We start from the raw sequence: 23,903 nt of genomic DNA on the forward strand, positions 1-23,903 counted from the left end.
ATACTCTGTTCAGGTAAAAAAAAAAAAAAAAAAAGAAAGAAAGAAAAAAGAAAAAGAAAGTTGCAAAACACCACATATAAAAAGGATAACTTTAAAAAAATGATAAATATTAGTATATGCACAGAGAACACGCTACTTTGAAAGGGAAGTATAAGACCTATCTTTTAGATGTATTCTTTTTATAACTTCTAGTTTTCTGTAGATCACAGTTGAAATGCTGTTAGAAAACACATGGAATATGCCGGGCACAGTGGCTCACGCCTGTAATCCCAGCACTTTAGGAGGCCAAGGCGGGTGGATCACCTGAGGTCAGGAGTTCGAGACCAGCCTGACCAACATGGTGAAACCCCATCTGTACTAAAAATACAAAAATTAGCCGGGCATGGTGGTGCAGGCCTATTGTCCCAGCTACTTGGGAGGCTGAGGCACAAGAATCATTTGAACCTGGGAGGCGGAGGTTGCAGTGAGCTGAGATCGCGCCATTGCACTCCAGCCTAGGAAACAGAGCAAGACTCTGTCTCAAAAAAAAAAAAAAAAAATAGAAAAAAAAGAAAACACATGGAATAAATAAGTCTCAAAAAGCTTAAAAATGTAACTGATAGGCTGGGCGCAGTGGCTCACGCCTGTAATCCCAGCACTTTGGGAGGCCGAGGCAGGTGGATCACAAAGTCAGGAGATCAAGACCATCCTGGCTAACACAGTGAAACCCCGTCTCTACTAAAAATACAAAAAATTAGCCGGGCGTGGTGGCGGGCATCTATAGTCCTAGCTACTGGGGAGGCTGAGGCAGGAGAATGGCGTGAACACAGGACGCGGAGCTTGCAGTGAGCCGAGATTGCGCCACTGCACTCCAGCCTGGGCAACAGAGCGAGACTCCGTCCCAAAAAAAAAAAAAAATGTAACTGATAACACTGCAGTAATAGCATAGTGACATGGGGAATAAAGAAATCTTGTAACTGAAGAACGTGAGGCCCCTTTAAATTATCAGGCCCAGGCCAGGCACAGGGGCTGATGCCTGTAATCCCAGCACTTTAGGAGGCCAAGTTGGGGGGATCGCCTGAGGCCAGAAGTTCAAGACCAGCCTGGTCAACTTAATGAAACCCTATCTTTACTGAAAATACTAAAATTAGCTGGGTGCGGTGGTGCACACCTGTAATCCCAGCTATTCGGGAGGCCGAGACAGGAGAATCATGTGAGCCCAGGAGGTGGAGGTTGCAGTGAGCTGAGATCGCGCCACTGCACTGCAGCCTGGGCGACAGAGAAGACTCCATCTCAAAAAATAAAAACTAAATTATCAGGCCCAGAGAGGCAATAGAATGAAACCGTAGTCAGGTCACTCTCTCCCAAGCTACATAATTACCTCTTGAAGCCAAGTATCTATCAAATGCCATATACCCTGTAGTTCAACAGCATATAGCCAATCACTAACCAAGGTTAGTTCTGTAAGCCAATGAGAATTCCTGATAAACAACTTTTGTAATCACCCCTTCACCTTGTGTCAGTAGAGGGTATAAGAGCAGCTGATCTATCCTTTTTTCTTTAAAAAGTGTTCTCTGGAGCACTCTCCAGGGCAACCTGGAAGTGTGTCCCGAGCTGCAGTCCCCAACCTTGGCCCACCTAAACATTCTATATTAATTTTGCCTCAGCTTCTTCCTTTTAAGGTGAATAATCATCACAAAACAGACATTTGAAATATAAGCTTTATTTTAAATTTAAAGAAATATTGAAAATAAACATTTTTTACAAATTATAATCAAGCACTCAAAACAATTTAGGAATGTTAAACACTAATTCTTAATTCAAAATAATGACATCCATAGAATACAACCCTGGTGTTGGCCAATATGAAGTTTACTTAATATTAGTATTTTATATACACTTAACCATTAATCCTTCCTAAAATTCAATAACAATGATTTCACTTTATAAGATGAAGCCTTTTATGCAATACCCAGAGATAACTTTTTCAAATATGAAACACTTATACCAGTGAGGAAATTATAAAAACATATATCAATTATACTGAAGGACTTGATTTAGAGGCTGTCTGTATATAGATGCATTTCACCTTAGGAAGTACACATGCACATCAAAATACTTCAACTGAATATAGATGCCATTACATTATCTTAGTTACGTTACAAAGCAAACGGCAGGTTCATAAACGTTGTTCTATTATGTATCAACTGAAAAAAATATATTCAAAAAAAAAGTTTTTGAAGAGTCATGGGAGTGGAATGTGCCCGCATTAGGAATAAAGCTTTTACAGGACCACCTGTCTCCAGCTGGCTCCCGGGGACCACTGAAAACAGCTGGCTACCCTCAGAAAGACAAGATGGTCTTGTTAATAATTTCAATGGACTCTCGAAGCTCATCCTCCTTGATCACCAGCGGAGGCGCAAACCTGATAATGTCGCCATGGGTTGGCTTGGCCAGAAGTCCATTATCTCGAAGTCGTAGACACACCTTCCAAGCATCCCAATCTAAAGAAAAATAGTAAAACGTACATGCTCAAAGATAAACGTTTAAACATCCCTTGCCATATGTATGGGCAAAGTGCCGCCTGGCAAAACAAAATTAACAGAACTTGCTCAAGTAAGGGAAGCTTGGGCTGGGAGCGGTGGCTTATGCCTGTAATCCCAGCACTTTGGGAGGCCGAGGTGGGCGGATCACGAGGTCAAGAGATTGAAACCATCCTGGCCAACATGATGAAACCCGTCTCTACTAAAAATACAAAAATTAGCTGGGCATCATGGTGCGCACCTGTAGTCCCAGCTACTCGGGAGACTGAGGCAGGAGAATCGCTTGAACCCAGGAGGCGGAGGCTGCAGTGAGCGGAGATCGCGCCACTGCACTCCAGCCTGGTGACAGAGCAAGACACCGTCTCAAAAAAAAAAAAGAAAGGGAAGCTTGGAGCTGCAAGCTTGCTTTGTTTTTACTCCTAAAAATGAAGTTACTCTTCACTTTTCAGCAAGCACATAACTAGGTTTGAATGATATGATTAGACATATCATAGTTTTTCATAAATGAAAAAGACCAAGCCAAAAAAAAAAAAAATGTGCTAAGGCTGCTGTATTAATCACACAAGGAACTAATGCAAAAGAACTTGGGTATGGGCTGGGTGCAGTGGCTCACACCTGTAATCCCAGCACTTTGGGAGGCCGAGGTGGGCAGATCATGAGGTCAAGAGATCGAGACCATCCTGGCCAACATGGTGAAACCCCATCTCTAATAAAAATACAAAAATTAGCCAGTCGTGGTGTGGCACATGCCTGTAGTCCCAGCTACTCAGGAGGCTGAGGCAGGAGAATCGCTTGAACCCAGGAAGTGGAGGTCGCAGTGAGCCAAGATCATGCCACTGTACTCCAGCCTGGCAACAGACACTCCAGCCCAACAGAGCAAGGCACTGTCTCAAAAAATAAAATAAATAAAATAAATAAAATTCTAAAAAAGAAAAAAAAGAACTTGGGTATGATACAGATGATTAACTGACAAAAAATGGGCAATACTCAAAACCCAGTGAACACTACACATTCCAAAAAGGGACTCGCTTCCTGAGCTCAACATATTATAGCAGCGATTCTCAACCTGGCTGCACATCAGAATCACCTTAAAGGCTATTGCTAATGCCTGTGCCCTGTCCCAGATCCGTCAAATCAGAATCCCTGGGGTAAGGCCAGGCTTTGACTCATTTTTTTAAGAAGCTCCCCAGGTGATTCTTTTTTTTTTTTTTTTTTTTTTTTTTTTTGAGACGGAGTCTCACTCTGCCGCCCAGGCTGGAGTGCAGCGGCGCGATCTCAGCTCACTGCAAGCTCCACCTCCCAGGTTCAAGCGATTCTCCTGCCTCAGCCTCCTGAGTAGCTGGGACTACAGGCGCCCACCACCTCACCTGGCTATTTTTTTGTATTTTTAGTAGAGATGGGGTTTCACTGTGTTAGCCAGGATGGTCTCGATCTCCTAACCTCGTGATCCACCCGTCTCGGCCTCCCAAAGTGCTGGGATTACAGGCATAAGCCACCGCGCCTGGCCCCTCAGGTGATTCTTTAAGTGCAGCCAAGGTTGGGAGGTTGGAATCGTTGCTTTAAAAGGAAGAGTTATCACAAGAAAATCCAGCAAGGAACACCTAAGGGTTACAAAGGATGTACTAAAACATCAAACACCCAATTAAGTGACAGCCAGCATTATTTTTATTATTGACCCCATAACTATCATTCATATCATTATTTCTGCTGCTCCTATAACCTCTATTGACACAAAGCATCAAAGTGAGGAAGGGAAGGATAGCAAAGAGGACACTTTCAAGTCCAGACTCACCAACAAAAAAACTTGAACTCTCTAAATACTGCATGACTAATTTAAGGCAGAAAAATAAGTGTCTTAAAGGAACAAGGGTCAAATTGGTTAAATGTGCCTTCATTTAGAAAAGAGCTATATTTTTTATACTCTTAATGTAATTATAAATCAGACAATAATCTGTCTAAAAGGTTTGGTCATTATGTCAGTCAGCAGTTTCAAACAGAACATCCCAACACCCAATTAAAATACCAAGTGTGGCCAGGAGCAGTGGCTCATGCCTGTCATCTCAGCACTTTCAGAGGCTGAGGCAGGCGGATCACGAGGTCAGGAGATCGAGACCACCCTGGCCAACATGGTGAAACCCCATCTCTACCAAAAATACAAAAATTAGCTGGGCGTGTTGGCACGTGCCTGTAATACCAGCTACTCGGGAGGCTGAGGCAGGAGAATCGCTTGAACCAGGGCGTCAGAAGTTGCAGTCAGCCAAGATGGCGCCACTGCACTCCAGCCTGGCAACAGAGCAAGACTCCATCTTAAAAAAAAAAAAAAAAAAAAAAGTGTGGCCGGGCGCGGTGGGCTCACGCCTATAATCCCAACACTTTGGGAGGCCAACACAGGCGGATCACGAGGTCAGGAGTTTGAGATCAGCCTGGCCAACATTATGAAACCCCGTCTCTATTAAAAATATAAAGATTAGCTGGGCGTGGTGACAGGCGCCTGTAATCCCAGCTACTCAGGAGGCTGAGGCAGAGAATTGCTTGAACCCAGGAGGCAGAGTTTGCAGTGAGCCAAGACTGCGCCACGGCACTGCAGCCTGGGAGACAGAGCAAGACTCTGTCTCGAAAAATAAATTAATTAATTAAATAAAATACCAAGTGTATTTTAGGTCTTCCTTAAAAAATTATCTTGAGTAAATGTTTTATCTCCATACCTTTGGTTTCTTTAATGACAATAGCGTTTAATAATCCTTTTCCTCTTACGGCAGTTACAACATCAGAAGGTAGCTTCATGAGTTCATTTCTCAAGATAATGCCCAATTTGTCTGCATTTTCAGCAAGGTTTTCTTCTTCTAAAACCTACGTTTAAAGAAAAATTATACAAATATTAAGACTGTCCTTTTTTTGTTTTTTGGAGGGCAACGGGGACTGTAAACACAGGAAAAACATGACTAGATAAAAGACCAGAGGAACTTAACTTTCATTGCTATTTTTCAAAGCCTGTATTAATTTCTAATTAAACATACACTAGCTCAGAGTCTTGCTTTCATCACAAATCTATTGCCAATCATTCATGGCAAAATAAGGATTAAAGTTTATTTAATGCAACTCACATACTGTCATTAATTGAATACATCAATGGACGAAATGTAATTCCTAAAGTGCAATCGTTTCTTCCCCTCACAAAGATCTGTCCTCAGAGACTACATAATAATTGTATACCTTCAGCAGGCACTTAAAAAATCAGTCTGAAAACATTATAAATCCACACTTGAAAGAAGACTTGCTTGCTAAGCAAAAAGACGGGTCTGGTAGGTGGTTCACAGTTGAGAGTTCTATGAGGGCCAGCCAGGGCCGAAGAACTCAAAGCGCCAGGTGACTGTGAACTCAGGAAGCCCACGGAGGAAATCCAGTCTACTAGGCCAAGTTTAAGTTACTTTTTGAGAATATCTTGTTCCTAAAATTTTTCCTCTATACTTCATGTTTTCTAATATTTGGCATTCTTATTGAATCTCTTATTATACCAGTGGGCCCAAATTAAAAATCACTTCAACATTGCTTCAAAGAATAGACACTGTGTGGCTGTATCAGTCTTTACCTCAAGGGCTGCGATGGCCACTCGGCAGCCTAGTGGATTGCCACCGTATGTGGACCCATGCTCCCCTGGCTTAATGGTCAGCATGATGTCATCATCACACAGCACTGCAGACACCTGAAAGACAGTCAATTCACCATGTCATTTCTCAGCACTAAGCATTCTACTAAGCATCCTTTTCCCCAGAGTCTCGCTGTCACCCAGGCTTGAGTGCAGTGGCGTGATCTCAGCTCACTGCAATCTCTGCCTCCTGGACTCAAGCAATTCTCCTGCCTCCGCCTCCCAAGTAGCTAAGATTACAGGTGCCCACCACCACACCACACATGTTATTTATTTATTTATTTATTTTGTAGTTTTAGTAGAGATATAGTTTCACCATGTTGGCCAGGCTGGTCTCGAACTCATGACCTCAGGTGATCTGCCTGCCTCGGCCTCCCAAAGTGCTGGGATTGCAGGCATAAGCCACCACACCCAGCCAAGAAACTGATACTTAATGACTTCAACGAAAGAGTTTACATCTGCCAACCTAACTACCAGTAACAACCTAATGACTTAGTCATACCCTAAAACATTACAAATACTTTAGGTACACTTCAATGGCACAAAACAATATAATTTTGCAACTAAAAGAGAAAAGCTATTTCTGCAATGATATAATTTCACAATCCCTTCCAACGTCGAGATGAAATGCTTTGTTTAAATGCTTAAAAAACAAAGCTGAGCATTCTTTTTAGCAAAAGTTTTGTCTGTTCAGCAAAAACATCTATACTTCAGAGACCTCTGATGTAGTAACAATTACTGGCTCTGAAAGGCAAACCCAAGACATGAACTACAACAAACATTAATTTTTTTCAGTCTCTTTGTTCACCAGTCATGGTTTTAAACAATTAGTAATATGCCATGTTTCTGAACACTGGAAAAAAGGACAGGAGTCTACAGGAGTCCTTTGAGGGTAAACTGTTTCCATCCAAATCCAATGTCATAGCAAATTCCAAGGCACACTCAATTCTTCAGGCAATAAGTAAGTGGGTCACACACTGGTCCCTTAAATGTTTTTATTACAGATATTCCGGGTGGCCTGCAGCACACTTGGTAAAATCAAACAATCTGAAAGCATTATTGTCACAATCAGTTGATGTATAAATACTTTAGGGGTATATTTTACAAGAGTAGGAAATGGAAAGAGGGGGAACATGAAACTTACAGGGTATAAGCCCCCAGAAAGGGCCTTTCCAAGGAGGACTATATCAGGTCTGACATTTTCATAATCAACAGCCAGCCATCTACCAGTTCTGGCCAATCCTGTCTGTATTTCATCAGCAATAAACAGAACCTATTGGGGAAAAAAAATACCCCTATTAGTGATCACTTTCATTTCCACAGGGAAAATAGCCATCCTTATTTCACTGTCCCCCCACCAACAATAAATGTGTAATTCTGATGTGCCCTCAAATTTGTAAAAATGTTTTAACTACACACAGTTTCAAGAGTATCCTATAAGAATCTTGTAGACTCACCAACTATTTCCTTTGTCAGGCCACTATCTCCCTAGAGGCCCATTCTGCCCTGCTCTACATAGTGAAAAGGTGCTGATGCAAAGGTGAGGGTTTTGTATGGCTTTTCTGGACCTAACTACCCTCTGGGAACAAATTAATTCATTTGTTTATTCCACAAACATTTAATATGTGACAGAAACTCTCAAATGGTAAACAAAATATACTACTATTAGCCCTGGGGGAAAGGAGGAGAGAATACAACAAAGGGCTTGCGGGGGCTCAGAGTGAAAGGCTCTTAGAGCAGCGAGGAAGGAAACACTGTTAAGACCAGGTCTGCAGTTCTGCACAGGGCCCAGGACAAGGCCAGAGACAGGAAAAAGTCAGCTTCTGTGCAGGTTTCTAAGCACTAGGAAGTACTTAAGCTCTTAGAATGCCATCGCCCTCTAGTGGAAAGTAATTTAATCTTTGCATTTATCCAATCAGCAGAATTCAGAGAGGAGTTGGGGAGGAGCCCATTCAGCCTCATCACAAACAGCTAACTCGACATTCAGCCTTATCACAAACAGCTAACGTGACAACCTGGTGCCTGGTGCAGAGCTCTCGCACTCCCATTAGGTAACCTGGATCCGGAACAACAACGCCTGCTTCACCCTGAATTGGTTCTACCATGAACGCAGCCACATTTGGATCCTGAAGAGCACGCTACAGAAGAAACAGGAATAAGTTTTAATAACTTCCTTTCTACCACACTTGGAAATCTGAACGCATATACCACACATATTTTCTATTAAGTATGCAAATCAAGTTTTCGCACTAACGTAAATTCTGACTTCAAATTCACTGCCATTCAATTATCAGAAGCTCCAAATACCTCACCTTTAAGTTACACTAGCCTACATTTCCTTTTTTGCCTCATTCTGTTGCCCAGGCTGGAGTACAGCAGCACAAACATGGCCCACTAAAGTCTCGAACTCCTGGGCTCAAGGTGATCCTCCTGCCTCAGCCTGCCAAGTAGCTGCACACCATGCCCAGCTAATTTTTTATTTATTTTCATTTTTTTTTTTTTGGAGATGGAGTCTCACTCTGTCACCCAGGCTGGAGTGCAGTGGCACGATCTTGGCTTACTGCAGCCTCTGCCTCCTGGGTTCCAGCAATTCTCCTGCCTCAGCCTCCCAAGTAGCTGGGATTACAGGCGCACACCACCACGCCCAGCTAATTTTTTTTGTATTTTTAGTAGAGACAGGGTTTCACCACTGTCTCTGGTTTCACTGCTGGCCAGGCTGGTCTCGACTCCTGACCTCAAGCAATCTGCCTGCCTCGGCCTCCCAAAGTGCTGCGATTACAGGCGTGAGCCACCGCGCCTGACCTTGATTTTTAAATTTTTTTGTAGAGACAGGCTCTCCCTATGCTGCCCAGGCTGGTCTTGAACTCCTGAACACAAAGTGCTCCTCCAGCCCTGGCCTCCCAAAGCACTGGGATTACAGGCATGTACCACCATGCCCAGCCTGTTTTCTAATACACAAATGTACCTAAATTAAATCTGGCTGGGCACAGTGGCTCATGCCTGTCACCCCAGCACCTTGGGAGGCCAAGGTGGGCAGATCACTTGAGGTCAAGTGTTCGAGACCAGCCTGGCCAACGTGGCGAAACCATGTCTCTAAAGAAAATAGAAAAGTTAGTTGGGTGTGGTGGTGTGTGCCTGTGGTTCCAGCTACTTGGGAGGCTGAGGCAGGAGGATCACTTGAACCCAGGAAGCGGAGTTTGCAGTGAGACGAGATTGTGCCACTGCGCTCCAGCCTGGGTGATAGAGTGAGACTCTGTCTCAAAAAAAGAAATTAATTACTTAAATTAAATCTAAAGTACATAGCCTTTTAAAGCCAACTTAAGGCTTTCTTAAAAAGTCTTCCACTTCATAATTTTAAAAAGCTAGCTACAAACAGAAATTTTACCTAGTAAGTAAGCAGGTACACCGAAGTTAACTGTTATGAAGGACACACATCTAAAGTAGTTGGCTGGCTGTACAGAGTAGATCACAGAACTCAGCTTTCTCTGTGTTGGAAACTAATTGATCGCTACTGAGAACAAGTCTGAAATCGTGGCTTAACTTAAGTGAGATAAATTTGCATTACTGTCATATAATGTACTTTTAATTCATATATTCAACAGCTTTAATTTCTTTTCCCAATGAGCTGAGTACTATGACGCTAGTGAAATACCTCCAGTGCAGGCAGATCATTATAGGGAATGATGTCGAATCCCGGCATAAATGGTCCAAAACCATCGTAACTGGTTGGGTCTGTGGAACTGGAGATAGCAGACAACGTCCTACCCCAGAAGTTCCCAGCTACAAAGGAGAAACAAACAGTGATTGTTTCAAAGAAACCCAAAATTCAATAAGCACTATCCCCGCAAAACACCACAAGAAGTTTGACTCAAAAAACAAATCAAGGGCTTGCTTTAGTGCACCTTCAGTGGGCTTTCAATTGTTAAAACAAAGTCTGATATTAAACACCATGGCTCCTATGACACAAGGCCACTAGGTCTGGCCTTGTAATTCCTATTTTAGGCATTTCTCTCTACTGAGCCTCTTGACTGGAATATATAGCCCCTGAAGATAGATAACTTACTTTTCTTTCAATAATCCCCAACCCAATACCAAGCCCTAACAATTGAGGTCTTGAATGCATGTTTTCTAGAGAAGGTGCATTTATGATAGTGATATGAGAAAGAATATCCTTCATAGACAATTAGCGGTTTTCCTTTCAAAACTCCAATACTGCAGGCTAACAACAGAATGCATTTCCAATTTCATTTGGAGAAAAGATCCTCAAGCAATCCAAACACGTTTCCATTTTACCTTCCTTGATATTATAATCCTTTATGATGCTAAATGACAGACGTCTCCCTTTCTGCTGGAATATTTTTTATCCATTAATAAAGGTGACTGAGGATCTACTATGTCAGGCATTGTTTTAGATGTTGGGGAATAGGCCAGGCACAGTGGCTCACTTATGTAATCCCTGCACTTTGGGAGGCCAAGGTGGGCAGATCGCCTGAGGTCAGGAGTTCAAGACCAGCCTGGCCAACATGGTGAAACCCCATCTCTACTAAAAATACAAAAATTAGCCAGGCATGGTGGTGCACACCTGTAGTCCCAGCTACTCAGCAGGCTAAGACACAAGAATCGCTTGAACCCAGGAAGCAGAGGTTGCTGTGAGCTGAGATCGCACCACTGCATTCCGGCCTGGGTGACAGAGCAAGACTGTCTCAAAAAATAAAAATAAAAATAATAATAATAATAATAATAAAGATGTTGGGGAAGCCGGGTGCAGTGGCTCACGCCTGCAATCCCAGCACTTTGGGAGGCCGAGGCAGGCAGAACACATGAGGTCAGGAGTTCAAGACCAGCCTGGTTAACATGGCGAAACCCTGTCTCTACTAAAAATACAAAAATTAGCTGGGCGTGGTGGTGGGCGCCTGTAATCCCAGCTACACAGGAGGCTGAGGCAGGAGAATCACTTGAACCCTGGAGGCGGAGGTTACAGTGAGCCAGACTGCAGACTAGGTGACAAGAGTGAAACTCCGTCTCAAAAAAAAAAAAAAAAAAAAAAGTTGGGAAATAGATCATGATCACAACTGGCAAGATCCCTATCCTCAGGGAGCTTCCTTTCTAGCAGGGAGAAAACACCTGATGTAAACCAGTAAAGCAAGTGAGCTAGATAATTTCAGAGAGGATTACATTCAAGAAGGAAAGACACCATGTAAAATAACAGAGAGGTTGGGAGTTTGTGACATCATGTTTTTATCTTCTCACCACTTCTGCCAGCAGCAACTCCATTAATCAGTGCTGGATTATCATATTTTGGCTTCATCTCGTTTCTAAATACTATTCTTGCAAAGCCTCTTTCACCAGCATCCCTTACCCACAAGTAATCTCTTCTTTCACTTGTCCACAAAAAATAGCACATTGATTTTGACTAGGTTTGTTTAAGAAGAAATGCACTGATTAGACCATAAGCCTATTTGCTCTCCCCTGCCTAGCCTCAGGAACCTCATCCTCAGTCACTTACCCTGCAGGTATAAGGGACTTACAGTTAGGGACAGTCTTCCTCTGTCTCTCCACCCCACTGACTCACCAGCTTCTTTCAATACTCAGGTGAAAACATCTTTGCACCCTTTGCTATTAAGAAAGAGACTGGACACAGTCTATAAGAATGAAAATCACCAGAAACACCATTTTTGTTTGCAAGAGACAGTTATGTTGTCCTACAACGAAAGCACAAGATTTTTAAATGGCAAGTTACAGAGTTTTGCTAAGATTTCTTCTTTGGGAATACCAATCTGTCCCCTCAAATACCAATCACCTCTGGCCTTCGGTTGAACTCTGGATTCTATTATGTTATGGGGTTTATCATTTAACTGCATGTGTTCACAAGGCAGAATATTTAATGATTTCAACTCTCACAAGAATGAACTTTGACCATTATAGTGACAAATGTACACATACTTGTTTTTTAAAAAAATAAAGCTTAAAAAACAAGTCAGAACCTCTCATTTGAATATCATATAAAGAACCCAACAGTCAAACTACATCTTCTCAATTAATTGCTAGTCTCCCTAACCAAAATTCAAGTTATTCCTTTCATCCAGTCCCAGAAGCCTAACAAGGGCAACTCCAAGCCTCCTCTTTTCAACAGCTTCTAAGAGGAACACGGCACAACAGGACCTCCAATATCAACCTTCAAACCACAGTCTATGTAGGCCACGGCCCCACACTAACTTCACCCAACCCCAGCACCCAACACAAACCCTCCACCAGTGAGACTAGCTAATTAACTGGATAACTGCTATGAAAAAAATCTGACAGACAAATGAGAGGAATATGGAGTTCAGAAAGAAAAATCTCATATATGAAGAAATAATCCCAAGAAGAGGAAATCCCTCATAAATTTTTATGAAACATTCAGCAAATACGTATCATGTACCAGGCAAAACATATTACAAGTATTTCATCAGCAAATTAAAACAGTAAATTTACACATATATGTTTTTTATATATAAAATATATAAGAGTGTGTGTGTGTGTGTGTGTGTGTATATATATATATATATATATATATATATTTTTTTTTTTTTTTAAATAGAGACAGGGTCTCCCTATGTTGCCCAGAAGACTGGTCTTGAACTCCAGGGCTCAAAGGCTCCTCCTGCCTTGGCCTCCCAAAATGCTAGGATTACAGGCATGAGCCACCATGCCTGGCCACAGTAAATTATATTGTATGTTTCAATCATAGAAGTTAATATTTAATTTCACATACCTGCAAAAACAATCTTTGCTTTGTATTTCTGAATGCCCTTCACGGTATAGCCCCACTTACGAGCTAGTTTACAGGCAGTCTCTCCAGCCTCCACTCCTATAAGGAGAGAAAAATGTTCAGATTTTTTAAAATGTTAAACTATCAAAAAATAAAGATTATTTTTGAGGGTATTTAACAAAAAAAGGAAATGTTTTACCTGTATTCATAGGAAGAACTTTGTGGTAGTTGAAAAGTTTAGTAATATACTCCTCATATTCACCAAGTACGTTATTATAGAAAGCTCTAGATGTTAAGGTCAATTTGTCCACTTGACTCTTCAGAGCATTCACAATCTTGGGGTGACAATGCCCTTGGTTGACAGCACTGTAAGAACTCAGGAAGTCAAAATATTTTCTGCCTTCTACATCCCATAAGTAAATACCTAAAATACATAAGAAAGGAAAATAATTTTAGACAATTACTATACGGCATAAAGTCCAAAAATTAAGAGTGCTAGCAAGCCCTCTGAATGCCTATATATGAACCTCTATTTAATATATATTTGTAGTTAAAGCTTGTTTTAGCTCAGGCATAATAAACTTTGGTTTGTAAGGAATTACTAAGAATTGTATTTTATCTGCCCAGCTTCAAAACACACATTTAACAAAAATAACACAAAAAGGTTATAAACTCTGGAGTAAAACCTTTACCTAATTCTAAGATTTAGGATCCAAAATTAGAATTTAAAAGCAGAAGTTAGGCAGGGAGCCGTGGCTCACGCCTGTAATCCTAGCACTTTGGGAGACCAAGGTAGGGATTGCTTGAGCCCAGGAGTTCCAGATCAGCCTGGACAACACGGCAAAATCCCTGACGCTACAGAAAAACGCTGGGCATGGTAGTGCGCGCGTATGGTCCCCAGTTACAGGGGCTGAGGTGGGAGGATTGCTTGAGCCTGGGAGGTAGAGGATGCAGTGAGTTGAGATTGTGCCACTGCACTCCAGCCTGGGCACCAGAGCAAGATCCTGCCTATAAATAAAATAAAATAAAATAAGTAAAATTTAAGAATAAAAAAGCAGAAGTTACATATAACAGACAAAAATCATGAGAAGTAGACTGTAATAACCCTTAGGATGGAAAAAAAAATATTTGTAAATCATGTGTCTGATAAGGATCTAATATCCAGAATTCTTACAACTCAATTTCAAAAGGACAAACAATCCAATTTAAAAAATAGGGAAAGACTTGAATAGCTATTTCTTCAAAGAAGATATACAAATGGCAAGAAACACATGAAAAGATGTTCAACATCACTAATCATTAGGAAAATGCAAGTTAAAACCACAATGAGATACCATCTCATACTCCCTGGGATGGTTATAATTAAAAAAACAACTTTTGACAAGGATCTGAAGAAATTGGCACTCTCATACATTGCTAGTGGGAAAGTAAAAACAAGGTTGCCATGTCATGTAATATGAAACAGATTTTCAATAGTTCAAAAGAAGATATGTCTACAGTACTGGTACCAAATAAAATACAAGCAAATGACCAAAATGTGTGATACTCTTATATTGTCATTTTCTGGTACAAAGCTAAGTAATAAACTTTGGTTATATTTGGTTAAGGCTGTTATTTATTCCAAATTGTAGATTAAATCACCATTTGGCAACTACCACCGTAATCATTTATTCAGGCAAGAATCATTAGTGGATGCTGAAATTGTGAGTAAAAGTTCATGAGTAACTGGATATTTACAGAGTTTTACACTCTGTCCCCACAAGATACTTAATACAAAGGGAAAGAAGACCAAGACAACCAAGGATTGAGGAACTGTTCTGGGTTAAAGAAGACTAAACATGACAACTGAATGCAACTCATCGGAGGTTTTTCTTTTGTTATAAAAGAGAACAAATGACATCTGGATTAGGTCTCTAGACTAATGCTGCTGTACCAGTGTTAAGTTCTTGATTTTTACAATTACTCTATGGTTATAAAAGAGAAAGTCAGCTGGGCACAGTGGCTCACACCTGCAATCCCAGCACTGTGGGAGGCTGAGGTGGTAGGATCACTTGAGACCAGGAGTTCAAGATCACCCTGGGCAACATAGCAAAATCTAATCTCTACAAAAAATAAGCCAGGCATGGTAAGGCACACCTGTAGTCCCAGCTACTTGGGAAGCTGAGGTGGGAAAATCACCTGAAGCCGGGAGTTCCAGGCTGCAGTGAGCCATGATCACACCACTGAACTCCAGCCTGGGCAACAGAATGAGACCCTATCTCAAAAAGTCATTGCGTTTTTGGAAAGACACACTAAGTATTTATGGGTAAAGAAATGTCATGTGGCGGGGCGCGGTGGCTCATGCCTGTAATCCAGCACTTTGGGAGGCTGAGGTGGGTGGATCACCTGAGGTCAGGAGTTCGAGACCAGCCCGGCCAACATGATGAAACCCTGTCTCTACTAAAAATACAAAAATTAGCTGGACGTGGTGGCGTGGGCCTGTAGTCCCAGCTACTCGGGAGGCTGAGGCAAGAGAATCACTTGAAACCGAGAGGTAGAGGTTGCAGTGAGCCGAGATCCCACCATTGCACTCCAGCCTGGGTGACAAAGCGACATTCCGTCTCAAAAAAAAAAAAAAAAAAAAAAAGAAGAGATGTCATGTCTGCAACTTCCTCTCAAAACAGTTCAGAAAACAATGTAGAATATGCAGGCGTGGGTGGGAGAAGAGAAGGGAGTGAACACACTAAGACCAAAGCAGTAAAAAGTTAGCACTTGGAAAATCTGGGAGAAGTATAAAAGGAAAATGTCAGTACTACTTGTTACAACTTTTCTTAAGTCTAAAACTATGCCAAAATAAAAGTTAAAAGAAAAAAATGACAGCAATATGATAGTACTTTCCTTATTTCTCTTGCATTCCCTCTTGGTAAGGTCTACATGACAAAGACAATGGTTCCTCTTTGAAGCCTCCATAGCACCTAACACAGCAGCACTAGACACTCAATAAATGAATTAACTGGCCAGGCGTGGTGGCTCACACCTGTAATCCCAGCACTTTGGGAGGCCAAGGTGGGAGGATCACAAAGTCAGGAGTCTGAGACCAGCCTGGCCAACATGGTGAAACCCCATCTCTACTAAAAATACAAAAATTAGCTGGGTGTGGTGGCACACGCCTGTAGTCCCAGCTACTCAGGAGGCTGAGGCAGAAGAATCGCTTGAACCTGGGAGGCAGAGGTTGCAGTGAGCTGGGATTGTGCCACTGTACTCCAGCCTGGGTGACAGAGTGAGACTCCGTCTCAAAAAAAAAAAAAAAAAAAAAAAAGAAGAATTAACCATGTCTGCAATATACACATTAAACACATCTAGAAAAATGTATATTGTGAAAATATGGAAGCAATTTTTTTAATAAAAGGTTTCAAGAAAAGGGAAGAGACGGATTAATTTGAAACGTACCTTTTCCTCTCTCCAGGGCTACAGGTAAAGGATGGTAGTTGTGTGCACCATACTTATATTCCCTTTCAAAAATGTCATCAGAGGTTGGAGGGCCTTGGACTGTTTTTTTAGTTGCAACAGATGTAGCAGAAGCCACTGAAGAATGAACTCCGCGACTAAGTACAGCAAACCTCTGCAAATGTGCTAGTTTGGAAAACATTGTGTCCTTCAAGTAGAAAAACCACAGATCTGTCCAAAGAAAAGAGAATGCATTAAGAGTGAGAATCCTTGGCTTATGCCTATAATCTCAGCACTTTGGGAGGCTGAGGCCAAAGGATCACGTGAGCCCAGGAGTTTGAGACCAGCCTGGGCAACAGAGCAAGACTCCATCACTAAAAAAAATTGAAAAATTAGCTGGGTATAGTGGTATGCATCTGCAGTTCCAGCTACTCAGGAGACTGAGGTGGGAGGATTGCTTGAGCCCGGAAGTTGAGGCTGCAGTGAGCTGAGATTGTGCCACTGTACTCCAACCTGGGAGACAAAGAAAGGCCCAGTCTCAAGAAAAAAAAAAAATGGCCAGGCGTGATAGCTCACATCTGTAATTCCAGCACCTTGGGAGGCCAAGATGGGAGGATCGCTTGAGCCGAGGAGTTAAAGACCAGCCTAGGCAACATAGTCTCTATAAAAGAAAAAAAAAGAGTGAGAATCTTGAGTCAGGTGTGGCGGTTTGTGCCTGTAGCCCCCAGCTGCTCAGGAGGCTGAGGCGGGAGGATCACTTGAGCCCAAGGGTTTGAGGCCAGCCTGGGCAACAGAGTGATACCCTGTCAATCAGGCAATCAATCAACCAACCAATCAATAAGAGTAAGACTCTTTCCAGAGCTAATGCACTGTGTGTTGACTGAGTACCTGCTAAACACTAAGTATTTGTTAAGCACCTACCACAGTCCAATACCATCAGGCACAATGCTATGAGACAGCTACAACTGTAGGGCAGAGACCAGAGGCAGGGAGACCAAATCAGAGAAGACTGCCAGAGACTAGGCATGGGGCAGGAGACAGAGGAACTGTCCATCCCTCTGGGCTCAAGCAGTCCGCCCACCACGGCCTCCCAAAGTTTTCGAATTAAAGGTGTGAGCCACTGTGTCCAGCCTAAAATCTTTTATTTAGCCACAAATATCTAAAACTTCTGTAGGTCAAATTTATCATAAACAAAGGTGAAAGGCAAAAAGACTAGGAAAAAAATGTTAACTTACAATAGCTTTAAAGTGTTCACAGCAAGTTGAATTAGACCAACATATACATACATACATAAATACACACACACACACACACACACACACACACACACACATATATGAGATTCCCAAACAAAACAATCTATTCTGCTAGGATGGTTGTTTCTACAAAACTTATCCTGAAAAATTGTAGCATAAAAGATATTGTTGACCAGGTGCGGTGACTCATGCCTATAATCCCAGCACTTTGGGTGGCAGAGGCAGGCGGATCACCTGAATCGGGAGTTCGAGACCAGCCTGACCAACATGGAGAAACCCCGTCTCTACTGAAAATACAAAATTAGCCAGGCGTGGTGGTGCATGCCTGTAATCCCAGCGACTCAGGAGGCTAAGGCAGGAGAATCGCTTGAACCTGGGAGGACGGGGCTGCAGTGAGCCAAGATTGCGCATTGCACTCCAGCCTGAGCAACAAGAGTGAAACTCCGTCTCAAAAAACAAACACACAAACAAACGAAAAAGCTATTGTTAGCAAAAGGTAACTGAGAAACTAGAGAGAGTCAAACTACAAACTACAATCCGTTACTTGTATGAGTGTTAAAGTCTAAACATCACTGAGCAGGCTGGTGTTTACCCTGCCGCCCCATCACATAAGTCAGAGCCATAGCTACTCTCCCCAGTCACCCCCAGCCCTAAAACTAGCCCTTCCACAAGGCTTCACACACCTCTTTGTACCCAATTTACCATTAAGCATCCTGATAAGCCATGAAGTAAAAACTAAGCTATGAAAGACACTAATAATTAAAAGGAAATTAGAGCATGTGCATAGGAATCACCTCTGGAAGGAAAAAAAAAAAAAGCTTAAAGATAAATTCATGATTAGGAGAAAGTTGCCAAAAACTAGGCATACTTATTCCATCTATACTTACTTTCTAAAAGACTAGTTAATTCATGTTTCAACAGAAGTCTACCAATGACAAGTCAAACCATGTATAATCTCACAGCCACTCTTGATTCGAGCTGCCAAATTAGCAAAACATAATACTTGGAGTTTGGCTTACTTCCCTTTAAACTTGGCACTACCCAGTAAATCCAGTATGTTCAGGAATTTGCAATTGCTAAACAAAATCCAGTACTCCGGTCTGCCAAAGACTCACCGACTGTTTTTTCTTCCCACGGTTCAGTCTAGAATACAGATTTTTAACCCAAGATCCAGGGACGGTCTGCAGAGAGTCCAAAATCTCCTGAAATAAAATGCAGAATTACATGCAGACGTATATTTTTCCAAGAAGAAGGTCCATAACTTTCATCAGACTTTATCTCAAAGGGGTGGGTACCAACAATCAAAACAAAAGTGATGTAAGAATCATCCAACTAGAGGTAGCTGCTAGCAAAAATGTCTAACTGTACTATATGTAACTTCCCCAAAATACTACTGCTAAGTCTAAAACACTCATGTATGATTTCTTTCTTGGACTCTTTATGCTTTGCTCAGTATGAATAAATTGTTTGATCAACTAAAAAATTAGAACATTAATTTTTGCCTATCAAATTAGCAGTAAAACACTCAGGCAATACTTAGTGGTGCTCTAAACCGTAACAACTTTCTAGGGCCAGGCAAGGTGGCTCACGCCTATAATCCCAGCGCTTTGGGAGGCCAAGGCAGATCACTTGAGCCCAGGAGTTAAAGATCAACCTGGGCAACATGGGGAGACCCCATCTCTATAAAAAATACGAATATTAGCCAGGTGTGGCGATGCGTACCTGGAGTATCAGGTACTTAGGAGACCAAGACTAAGGTGGAAAGATCTCTTGAGCCCTGAGTTCTGGGCTGCAGTGAGCCACAATCTGTGCCATCAGCACTCCAGCCTGGGCAACAAAGTGAGACTGTGTCGCTAAAAAAAAAAAAAAAAAAAAAGAATATCTGAGATTATCTAAATTCAACATTCTTATTTTATATAAAAGTTATCTGCACAGCTAATTTCCAACAGAAATGGGATAAAAATTCATTTACCTGTTAAGTTTAGGCAGTTTTATTAAAGAATAACTGGTGACAAAATAATATCATTCAAAACATTACTAATACTCATTCTTAAGGTTTTTGTTTCTTTTCACTTACAGATGGAGTCTCAGCTATGTTGCCCAGGTTGGCCTCGAACACCTGGGCTCAAGGGATCCTTCTGCCTCAGCCTCAGGAAGAGGTGGGACTACAGGCACACACCCCTGGGTCAGCTATTCTTAAGGTTGTTAAGATGAAGTCTGGATATTTAATTCAACTGGGAAAGGTCAGAAACTGGATGAGCCATGATGTATCAAAATCCTGTAAACGCATTTCTATTAAAGAACCTTCTGTGTTCAAGTTACTGTGCTTGGCACTGTATGAGAAATCTTAGAGCAGAATTAAGATGGACTTAAAAATAGCCAACATCAATAACATCCTCTTCCAAAAAGGTTTCAAAACCGGGAGAATCAAGCGGAAAATCCCGAGTTTGGAGACCGGGATTTTAAATTCTGTCTGTGGTTCTGAAGAGTAACTCTGGGTGATTCTGTCAATCTTTCTGAGCTTCAGTCTCCCCATTTGTAAAAGGAGGTTGAAGTGTCACTGAGGATGAAATGGGTTAATGTTACTGTGCCAAATCCAGCACAAAATGGCCACTCGGTTCCCTTTTGCCCTTAAAACTAGCCAGTTTCTGAAATATCAGAATCAACAGTGCCATGATTTATTTTTAAAACTGTTTAAAGAGACACACACACACCATTTTTCAGTTGATAAAAAATTAGAAAACACAGACAAGAAAATTACCAGCAATTTTACACTTGCATGATAACCATTAACATTTGGTTATTTTTTCTATGCATAATTAGCATCCATATTAGCTTTTTTTCACCCTCCCCTATAGAATTTACTATTTAAGTCCCTCCTAGAGACTCCCAGGGACTGTGCAGACTTGTAACGGGTCCTAACACTGCAGGCCACTTGTTTTTATGCCTATAAGTCTATACTCTAAGCTCCTTTAAAAAACAGTAAAATTCACTTTGCATTCCTAGAACCTAGCCCAGGTTGGGCATCCTGTGGGCCTTTATCAAATAAAGAGGTCAGTCTTACTTAGGACTCCTGAGGGAGTCAAGGTAGCAAGTGATCAAGACCATGGGATCACCTATCCCTGACCAAGTTGAGTCTAACTCTAAGAGGGGGTGTTCACTCTCTGACCTCATCTAGAATAACTCATCTCTTCATCAAGAGTTTACTTCATTAGATCTAATGGCCTTCAAAGGTCAAAATAATGTGTTCCAGGCAGCTATCATGCATCTACCTGACGCCCATACTCAGGTCCTGGAAATGAGAACAAATTGCTCTTGGCAAGCTAGAATTCTAACACTGAAGGTTTTATCCACGTAATTAACAGGGTCCTTCAGGCTACCATTACTCGCTCCATCTAGCCCATCCATCTACATTAGAACATACCTACAGTAGAATTTCCACAAAAGGCTGCATTTTGAAGTTAATTTAGCCTATACTCTTAAAAACTATTTTCTTACTCTAAAAGAATAGTCGGCGTAAAGTTGTCCAAAAGCCACTTAAAATATTCAACTTGAGGAGTAAATTTGTTCTTGCTATTTTGACAAATATTTACTTTTCCTGAGGTAACCATTCACAAATACAGGCCTTTAAAAAAAAAAAAAAAAAGTTCTACCAACAGAAGTCTCTTTGACGTAATCAGTATTCTGGCTAAAATTCAAGCCAAGTGCATCATTGGCAAACAACTAGTTTTACTACTGAGAAAGGACTGGGGTCAACTACAGCACACCCTCCACACACATCCAAATTCGTGCATTCATCACTATTTGTAAATGTTTGAGATTTGAAAGGTCCTCAAGAACTCACTAAAGGGCATAAAATATGCACACAAATAACTGTAATAAAGGCACGCTATCGGGATAATACATATTAAGGCAGCTGCTTTGAGGGAAAAAATGCCTTTTAAAAAAGTTTACTATTTAAAGTTATACTGGATTTTTCTTTGGGAGGGGGGATGCAAAACTAATCTTAAACACCATTAAAAACTGTAAACCCAAAACTATAAGCTTTTTTTTTTTTTTTTTTGAGACGGAGTCTGTCGCCCAGGCTGGAGTACAGTGGCATGATCTCAACTCACTGCAAGCTCTGCCTCCCGGGTTCAAGCAATTCTCCTGCCTCAGCCTCCCGAGTAGCTGGGATTACAGGCGCGCACCACGATGTCTGGCTAATTTTTGTATTTTTAGTAGAGAAAGGGTTTCACCATGTTGGCCAGGCTGGTCTCAAACTCCTGGCCTCAGGTGATCCGCCTGCCTGGGCCTCCCATAATACTGGGATTACACAGGTGTGAGCCACCGTGCCGGGCCAAAAATAAGCTTTTTAATTTAACACTCGTTTTTATGAAAAGATTCATCTAAAGACAGAACCAGGATATTCTAATGAAAGGAGTCTATTGTTATTTCACATGGCTAAGAGCGATTGATTACAATCTAAAGAACAGTTCCGGGGTTAACTGAAAGAACTAGCTTATCCACAGAAACCCTTTCAATCCCAGAAGGAGAAATTTAGAATTTGGAAACTGAACATTAGTCATTTCTTAAGGTAAAGCCACTTCATTCCAAAGTCACTGTCTGTTCGCCCTTAATTTATCACCGTAATTTATCTAAGAGGTAAAACTGAACACCAAAAAGGTAAGATGTAGAGTGACAAAAGGAGACGGTGGGTCACAGGGCGAGTGCCCAGGTGACTTCGGGCCTCAGTCCTCTCGCCAGCAAAGGGCGGACAATGACCCCTCCCGTCCCGCCCGGGAAGGCGATCGAGGAAAGGCACCGGCCAGGCCCATTTACTGATGCTCAGCAGGGTTTGCAAAAAGCCCCCAACGGGAGGTTTTCATGCTGAAAGTACTGTTGCCCCCCCACCCCCATCCCCCACCATCTAATTAACCTGCACGTTACTGTAAGGAAGGTTCTGCTTCCGTAATTTTCTTTATTTCGACAGAGGCTGGAGAAAAAAAATCATAGGCTGGAAGAGGGGAGCGATGGGCAGGCCGATCTGCAGGGCGCAGGAGCAGGCCGGGAGGACACAGCCCTCCAAGGCTGCATCAGCGCCCCCGCCGCGTGACCAGAGCCACCGGTTTACTGCACAGCTCCCCCGTCCCCAGAACGCAGCCTCCCCGCCGACCCCAGGAACCAAGGGTGCCCAAAGGCCTCCTCCCCGGAACCCCGAGGCGCCTCGGCGTCTCCGGGCCGGGTGGGCCGAGTCCTGGCCTCCACAGGCCGCGAGCGCAGGGGGCGGCGGCTCCGCCCGGTCTGGCAGGCGGGGCTGCCACATCCTCAGCCTCTCCCTGCCTCCCGCCCCTCCCGCCCGCCCGTCGGCCGCTCTGGGCTGGAACCCGGACTCGGGCCTGCAAGCCGTGGGGCGCCACGCCCCTGCCCCCTGAAGCTGCGCGCCGGCCGGCGACTCCAGGGCGCCCGGGTCCGAGCCGCCCGCAGAGTAAACGGGCCGCGGAAGCGGGGTTCGTTCCCCGGCCGAAGCCCAGCGCGCCCCCTCAGCCAGCATCCCCCGAACCCGGGCCGCGGCCACCCCGCGCCCGCCCGCCTCCCCCGCCTCCCCCGCCGCTGTCAGGGAACCCGGGCCAGGGCCCGAACCAGAGCCCCAGGACCGCGGCGCCCAGACGGTACCTGACAACGCCTGACGACAACCGGGTACACGCGGCGTCTATGAAGCGCAACAGTGACGCCGGAGCGTCACTGCAACTTAAAGGCTGATTCTGCCCCGCCCCCAAGACACTCTCGCCGCTCATTGGCTGGGGCGGAGGGCAGGATACCAATCGTGTGGGTCCTGTCCTCCGCCCCGCCCCACCGGCCGCGCATCAAGGATCTTTGCTCCGCCCGCGGATTCGATCCGCGCTAGCGCCTCCTGAGCCCGCTGGCCTGTACCTGAGCTCAGGCCCCTCGGTCGCCTCCTCTGGCGGGACGAGAAGAGTCCTTGTCCGCCGTTGCTGACGAGAAGACTGAGGCCCGAAAAGGAAAAGTCTGTTGGGCCCCCCACTGCGCGGGCCGGGTGTGGCTGGAGGCCGAGAGACGTGAGGCTGGACCGCCCGCCCTGTGCTCCTGGAGGGAGGGACCAGCCCCAGCTCTGCCCCAGCCACAGCTGCGGGAGCCCCATGCCCTTGAACCCTGATGCGCCGCGCGGCTTAGTTGTGCCTCTGAATCCACCTCCAAAAGTCGTCGCTGCCTATGGAAAACATACTGCCCACCTGTTCGCAGCTGCTGTCAGATAATTGAGTGGCAGCAACCCACTCACAGTACAGATTTGGCTGTGGTGC

General features: G+C 43.3%; 1 protein-coding gene across 4 annotated transcripts; it reads right to left on the reverse strand.

Moving 5' to 3' along the window:
* Positions 1 to 1,682: 1,682 nt before the first annotated feature.
* Positions 1,683 to 23,376, reverse strand: OAT (ornithine aminotransferase). 4 transcript variants are annotated; one of them, XM_009459447.2, is made up of 12 exons: positions 23,257 to 23,308; positions 19,324 to 19,454; positions 18,717 to 18,803; positions 16,349 to 16,576; positions 13,119 to 13,343; positions 12,923 to 13,018; positions 9,821 to 9,948; positions 8,184 to 8,306; positions 7,313 to 7,441; positions 6,112 to 6,225; positions 5,228 to 5,372; positions 1,683 to 2,483 (listed from the first exon to the last, which is right to left on the reverse strand). In XM_009459447.2, exons 4-12 carry the CDS (start codon positions 16,545 to 16,547, stop codon positions 2,323 to 2,325), a joined length of 1,320 nt encoding a protein of 439 aa, XP_009457722.1. In that variant the 5' UTR covers positions 16,548 to 16,576; positions 18,717 to 18,803; positions 19,324 to 19,454; positions 23,257 to 23,308; the 3' UTR covers positions 1,683 to 2,322. The 4 variants fall into 4 exon arrangements, with proteins under 4 accessions (XP_009457722.1, XP_009457720.1, XP_009457721.1 ...); XM_009459445.5 differs by lacking the exon at positions 19,324 to 19,454 and having other exon boundaries at positions 23,257 to 23,376; XM_009459446.5 differs by lacking the exons at positions 19,324 to 19,454; positions 23,257 to 23,308 and adding an exon at positions 22,520 to 22,886.
* Between the last annotated feature and the right edge of the window lie 527 nt (positions 23,377 to 23,903).

The sequence above is a fragment of the Pan troglodytes genome, chromosome 8 (assembly GCF_028858775.2).
Source record: "Pan troglodytes isolate AG18354 chromosome 8, NHGRI_mPanTro3-v2.0_pri, whole genome shotgun sequence".
Taxonomy (NCBI): Eukaryota; Metazoa; Chordata; class Mammalia; order Primates; family Hominidae; genus Pan; species Pan troglodytes.

Coding starts and splice junctions, on each gene's coding strand:
- OAT (XM_009459445.5), bottom strand. CDS start 16,547: ATGTTTTCCAAACTAGCACATTTGCAGAGGTTTGCTGTACTTAGTCGC. Junction 13,344..16,348: donor AGCCCTGGAGAGAGGAAAAG/GTACGTTTCAAA, acceptor TATGTATTTTAG/GTATTTACTTATGGGATGTA. Junction 6,226..7,312: donor TTTCTGGGGGCTTATACCCT/GTAAGTTTCATG, acceptor ACTGTCTTTCAG/GTGTCTGCAGTGCTGTGTGA.